Source organism: Phascolarctos cinereus, unplaced genomic scaffold (assembly GCF_003287225.1).
Source record: "Phascolarctos cinereus isolate Bilbo 61053 unplaced genomic scaffold, phaCin_HiC Scaffold_3;HRSCAF=262, whole genome shotgun sequence".
Classification (NCBI taxonomy): Eukaryota; Metazoa; Chordata; class Mammalia; order Diprotodontia; family Phascolarctidae; genus Phascolarctos; species Phascolarctos cinereus.
This window is the reverse complement of record NW_027555736.1, coordinates 11,146,710-11,153,391: the sequence shown is the minus strand read 5'-3', so window position 1 is coordinate 11,153,391 and position 6,682 is coordinate 11,146,710. Positions and strand designations below refer to the sequence as shown.

At 50.3% G+C, this 6,682-nt stretch overlaps 1 protein-coding gene across 3 annotated transcripts in view; it reads right to left on the bottom strand.

Moving 5' to 3' along the window:
• Positions 1–2,448: 2,448 nt before the first annotated feature.
• OAT (ornithine aminotransferase) overlaps positions 2,449–6,682 on the bottom strand; it is an 18,180-nt gene continuing 13,946 nt past the window's right edge. For 2 of the 3 annotated variants that reach the window (XM_020973618.2, XM_078150703.1), the window contains 4 exons: positions 6,104–6,232; positions 5,374–5,487; positions 4,391–4,535; positions 2,449–3,325 (listed from right to left, as the gene is read on the bottom strand). In XM_020973618.2, the coding sequence (XP_020829277.1) occupies positions 3,165–3,325; positions 4,391–4,535; positions 5,374–5,487; positions 6,104–6,232 (549 nt within the window). In that variant the 3' untranslated portion in view covers positions 2,449–3,164. The remainder of the gene's footprint in view (positions 3,326–4,390; positions 4,536–5,373; positions 5,488–6,103; positions 6,233–6,682) is intronic. The other variant, XM_078150702.1, reaches the window with a different exon arrangement.

Below are 6,682 nucleotides of genomic sequence, written 5' to 3'. Positions count from 1 at the left end.
AATCCAAGTGTGAGCAGCAGAGGGCAGCAGAGGCGGGTTTTCAGGGGCTGTTAGAGCCAACCCTTCACTAGCCTGGGCGGGGGCTGCCTGGGCGTCATGGATGCTTCCCTTCACTGGTGGCCCCCTGGCTGAGGAGCCTCGGGGACTGCAGCGCAACTGAAAGGGTCCAGGGATAATCAGCATTCACACAGGACTTGAAAGCTTGCCTTACAACCTAAGCCTCACAGCCACTCTGCTAGGTAGCCACTACAGGCACAATGCTGCTCATTTGACAGGTTAGGAAACTGAGGCCCAGAAAGGTTTGGTAAAACAGAAGGCAGCAAGTGCAGCTTTGATTCAATTTACAGAACTGGAAGCTGAGGGAGGGCAGCAGGTCTGGGTGAGATGTCTGGAGGCAGCGTAGATAACCGAGGCTGCAGTGACCCCTCCAATGCATGAGTCTGGAAAGGCAGAGAGAGTTTGGAGGGGAGAGGAGAGCCTCACAGGCTAGGCTGGAAACCTTGACTTCTCTGAGACCACATCTGTCACTTGGTCACATCTGTGTGTCCAGAATGGGGGGGGGGGGCACCGATGAACCTGGTGTCAGGAAACCCACTTAGGAAGTTATGACAATGATCCAGCAATGGGGATGATGTGGGCATTACTATGGCAGGAAGGGACAGATGTGGGAGAGACTCCATAACTGATTGAATATAGGAGGCGGGGAGAGTCCAAGATACCCCAAGGTTGTGAACTAGGGTAACAGAAACAGGCAAGTCTGGAGAGAGGAGACAAAGTTCCGTGTTGGACAAGTGGAGCTGCAGACATCTACGGGATGTGGAGGAGTCACCCGCACACATCTTGACAATGTGGGACTGAACTTCAGGAGAGATTTCAGTCAGTAAACATTTATTAACTACCTAGAGGCCAGGCACTGTGAGAAACAAAGACAAAAGACAGTTCCTGCCCTCAAGAAGCTGGCAGTCTAAACCATAAGAAGCTGAAATGCAGGGGAGGGGTGGGACAGAGGGTAATGAGGGCTAATGAAGCTAGGTGGGAAACTGAGATGGCTGCGCTGGGCATCCTCCTCCAATGGAGGATGTGGGATGTCCACCCTCCCCCCTCTCCTCTCAGAGAAACAGGGTACTGAGGAGTCCGTGTCATCTTGTAGGATGTGAGCTTCTGGAGATCATAAAGTAGCAAAGAGCAGCCAATTGGGAAAGGACTGGGTTCGGGTATGCAGATCTGGGAGGCACTGAATTCATGGGCGTAAATGAGAATGGGGTGGGGGGGCAGAGCGGAGCCACCCTCCATGAGTACCTCAGACAAGCTACCCTTCTGTCAAGGCCACCTGTTCCTCAGACTGCAGCAGACAATGGGTGTCAATGTCAACGTCAATGGGCCAGGACCAACCCACCAGAAGCCCCTGAACAGTCTGCCAGAAGTGAGCTCCCCAAAAGGCCCAGCTGCCTGAAGCCCGCTCAAACTAACCCAAGCATCGTTTCCTGTCTGCCACTCTTTGCCCAGCAGCCACCAGTCTGAGGCAGGGCAGGTGGCTGGCTAGCCTCCACGGTTTCCCTTTATCAGCCCTTTTACAGCTTTGGCACCAGCCACTGATGGAGAAACCTCTCTCCCCTCTCCTCAAACACCTCAAACTTATTTAGCTAAAGGACTCAATGTCCTTTACAGCAGGGTGTGTGTCCAGAGCCCTGGATTTGGAGGTCAAGACCCAGGTTCAAATCCTGGTGCAGATACTTTTGGGCTGGGACCCCAAGCAAGTCACTCAGTCCAAGTCTGTTTGCTCCTCTGGAAAATGGGGTGAGTAGAATGTGCTTCACAGGGCTGTTCAAACAACAAATGATGCCACGCATGAAGGTTTGGGGGAATCTCTGCTTGAAATGGCTTAGAGACAGGTGATCATTAATCCCAAGAAAATTAGTCCCACTATTTAATAGGGGTTTTCCTTTTTCCCATTCCTGTTCCTCTCTCTCCACTTGGTATAGGCCCAACTCTTCCCTCCCGGGATCTCAAAGCACCCTCAAACACTACTGGCCGGGCCCAAGGAATAGAGGCAGGGTAGAACAGATGGGTAAAGAAATAAATGGACTATGGGAAGGGGGCAGAGTGACCTCAAGTCTGACAGTCACGTGTCCACTGCCCGCTCAGAGTATGAAATGTCCATCGATGGTGGGACAGGCTCATCAGGCCAAGCGAAGGGCCCCCAGAACCAATCCTACCCCTGACAGTGAAGTTCCTGCTACCCAAAGAGCTCAGGGCCAAAAGAAACGAAGGGGTTCGGCTCTAACAAACCAGGACCACCTGGATGTTCCCACTGTTTCTTCCACTGCTGGATGCCCCGCTCACTGGGCACAGGGCTTTCTCCAGATTACAGCCCTCCCATCTTCCCCCCAGGCTCTCCAGCAGAAGCCAACATTCCAGAAGGGCCAATAAAGCTAAGACAAAAAGGACTGAGGTGGCAATGCTTAAATAAAGGCTTTATTTTACTGTAAACACAATTTCGAAGCTTCAGAAAAGGCAACAGTTTTAGAATGGCAGACTATAGCGGACTGTTCTCCACGCTGCTCTAAAAAGACAGTCAAACACAAAATAAAGAGATGAGAATGCCAGGCAATGACACACTGTTCGAGTCAACCCAGACCCAGGCCCACACACTCCCGCCTTCTCCAGCCAACTGCTGACGGCCCATCTTAGCATTAGACGATCAAGTTTGTGACCAAACATCACCACACGTGTGTGCTACTGGCCTTTCCTGATTCACCTTCAATGAATCTTCCACTTAACCTCCCTGGAGTTAAAAGTTTCAAATATAAAAGTTTTTTGTGCCTTTCTCAAAAGGCAAAATTATAAAAATGCACACATACATGACATTTCAGGCTCGGTGGCCAACACTTCCAGCACTTTTAAAGATGTGAGCACACAAATATAAGCCAGCCATTTAGCTTAGAAAGAAGACAATACAGTTAATTGAATAGAATCTCTCAGTTACAGTAAACGGCAAACTGCAGGTGATTCAATTTTTGCTCTATTCTAGATGAACTAAAAAAATGAGTTCTTTAAGACACATGGGAGTGGATCCCGCTCGCCCTGACAGCAGAGGCTTTCAGCACATAAATGCACCCCCTGCCTCGAGCCAGCTACTGACCACCACGGGAAAGGAACAACCTTCAGAAAGACAAGATGGTCTTGTTGATAATTTCCACGGACTCGCGGATCTCGTCCTCCTTGATCACCAGGGGGGGCGCCAGCCTGATGATGTGCCTGTGGGTGGGTTTGGCCAGAAGTCCGTTGTCACGAAGCCGCAGACACACTTTCCAAGCATCCCAATCTGAAGAGAAAACAAGAGCTCAAAGATTCCTGGTATCAGTGAGCAAAGGCCACTCTCCTCCACTTCGTCTTCAAGATCAAGATCTGATCTGGAGACTGCCCTGTCTCAAGGGCAAAGCCCAACCTGCTCTAAACATGTAGGACAGCTAGGGGACCTCACTCTCAGAGGCTGGGCAGAGTCCACACCTCCTGCACACATGGACTTTAAAAAGTGACAGACCTAACCACAAAGGCTGAGGAATGTGGAGACACACAAAACAGGAGAGAGGTGGGGAGAAGACAGAAGACAGCCAGGCTCAACAAGAGCCAGGACTGACCAGACAGCATATCAGCAAACTGGGTTTGCCAGGCTCAGGTGACTAGGAGGCACCCAGCCGGCTTTCTTTGGGCACGCACATTTCTACCTCATGTGCCCACCTCACGGGAGTACTAGCATTAAACCTTCTCTTTTACAGGGTTTAGATGTTTTATACCGTTGAAAACTTCTTTAAAAACTAGTGGAAGGGCAGCTAGGTGGCGCAGTGGATAGAGCCCTGAAGTCAGGAGGACCTGAGTTCAAATCCGGCCTCAGACCAAACACTTGACGCTTGCTAGATGTGTGACCCTGAGCAAGTTACTTAACCCCAATTGCCTAAAAAAAAAAAAACTAGTGGAAGAGAGATGAAAGTCTGACTTTAAGAGTGCCACAAAAACAAGATGGCAGCAGAATTCCTTCCTGAAAATGCTGATGATTGACAGAACTGACCCCAAATTATTGGACACTGCTTCGTTAAGCCCCAGGCTCTCTCAAGGCTATGGCACAAAAGTGAATGAAACAGGATAAGCGAATATACAATTAGAAATGAGAAACAAAAGCTTCCACCTTATGATCTAAGGATTTCTATGTAAAAATTTTAACATAAGAGCTAACACTCAAGGTCAGTGGATGGGTTAGCTAAGTTATGCTCATTTCAAACACAGCCGAACTTCAGATGCCATTTACATGATTAACAAATTGTTTCTAAATTTTAGCTCTTTCTGAAAAAAAACATCAAACCCAAAGCAGCCACATTTCCATTGTCCATACCTTGAGTTTCTCTGATGACGATGGCATTTAACAACCCTTTTCCTCTTACCGCAGTTACAACATCAGAAGGCAATTTCATCAGTTCCTTCCTTAAGATGTTCCCCATCACATCTGCATTTTTAGCCAGCTCCTCCTCTTCCAAAACCTTTTAAAAACACCCACACCCACATATAAATGAGGGCCCAGACTCCGGAGTGCAATCATGTGGGAGAAGACAAGACAGAAGAAAAGGGACCAGTCAGACGGGCATGGGGAGGGAAGGTGAGCTCCGTGCCCGTCGCCCACAGGTCTGGCCACCGCTCACTCAGCTGCTCCACAATCACTGGGCTCCTCCCTCCACACAACTCTTTTTCCAGGTGCTTGGAGCATCCACCCAACTGCCTTGTTTTCCCTAAATCTGCTAACTAGCTCATTCCTCTTCCCTAAGGCCGCCCCCTTCTCTCTCCTGGCACACCCTTTGCTTGTAGCTCTCTTATGCATTTATCAAGTATTACTTTGGATTAGCTATCTGTTGGGGCACCAAGGTGGTGCAGGGTAAGTCACTTAACCCCGTTTCCCTCAGTTTCCTCATCTGTAAGATGAGCTAGAGAATGAAACGGCAACCTACTCCAGCATCCCTGCCAAGAAAACCCCAAATGGGGTCACACAGAGTAGGACACAACAGAAATGACTCAACGACAACAACAAAATCTTCTACTAAACTACGAGCTTTAGAACCAAGCTCTAGACCTGGGCTGAGGCCTTAAAGAGCTCCTAGAATGCTGCCTCCCAAGCCAAGACTGTGGGGCCTCATCACTGGCCCCATATCTCATCACTTATAAATCTAAGTCTGTCGGCCTTTTCACATTTTCTACTTCTGGTACTTCAACTTCCTTGATAATAATTTTACTTTAAGGCAGCAGCCGGAACGCCAACTTTGAAACACTCAACACGCCTTCCAGGGTGAAAGGAGAGGAAGCCAGTGTGCTCAGGTGCGCTCATACCTCCAGGGACGCCATGGCCACCCGGCAGGCCAGTGGATTGCCTCCGTAAGTCGACCCATGCTCCCCGGGCTTAATGGTCAGCATAATTTCATCATCACATAACACAGCCGATACCTAGAAGGAAAGAGGGCATTACAAAAGTGTCTTCAGACCCAGTGCTCCTGGCATACACAGGTCAAAGTACCTGTGGATGAGACCAAACATTAGAGGGCAGCTGTAGGGTGATACCCCAAACGATCGAACAGGACAAGCTCAAGGAACCATCTTTTGGACATGGCTCACTGGTCCTAAAGATTCCCCAAATTTATAGGTTGACTTTCCACTTCGAAGAAGACTGAGGAGGAGGAGGAAGGGTCTCTGCAGAAACCACGCCCCTGCACGCAGGTGGGTCTTAGCCTATTCAGCAGATCTGCTGCATTTCAGAACATGCTAATGACCTTCCAAAGACACTAGAAAGCATTTATTTCATTCTGAAATTCCCCGTCTACACATCCTGTGTTTGATCACCCTTTCTTCCAATCACAAACAACAGAAACCACCCCAGCTCCCATGAATTTTCCAAGCAAGACGTCCAAACTGATTAAATTTCACTACGAACTCTGACGGACACAGCCACCTGCTTGTCCTGGCACGCATCTGCCCTGCACGCCGGCTGGAGCCAGAGCTCAGCCGCCGCTTCGTCCGCCTGCAGGACTTCAGTGCTCAGGGACAGGGAGCAGAGGAAGCTTACCGGGTACAAGCCTCCTGAAAGGGCCTTGCCAAGGAGGACGATGTCAGGCCGGACGCTTTCGTGATCAACGGCCAGCCACCTCCCAGTTCTGGCTAACCCCGTCTGCACTTCATCAGCGATGAAGAGAACCTGCAAGGAAACACGCGCGCTCATCACGGCGCCCAGGACTCGAAACCGAGCCCGATTTGCTGACGGCTCAACACACATCTGGCACGAGGGCTCCCCGGGAGAGCCTCAGGTCAGCTGCGCTGGCCCTGCGCCACGGCCTCGCCCACAGACAGCGAGCAGATCCCACACAGGTGCGACAGCCGACAGCTGCAGAGACAGTGTTCAACAGGCTCTTACCAGACCAGACCAGCGGGCCCCAACAGAGACAACAGATGGAAGAGGGATACATGTCCAGTGCTACTCTTGGCTTCAAAAAGCCGACTCCCAAAACACAAACTTAGGGAGAAGGCAGGCCAGACAGCGGGGGACTGGAAAGGCCTGGCGGCTTTTTGGTTGTTATAGCATACTGGGCTCCTTGAGGGCAGGGACCGGTTGGGGAGGAGAGGGGTAGGGGCACTTTTGTTCTCAGAG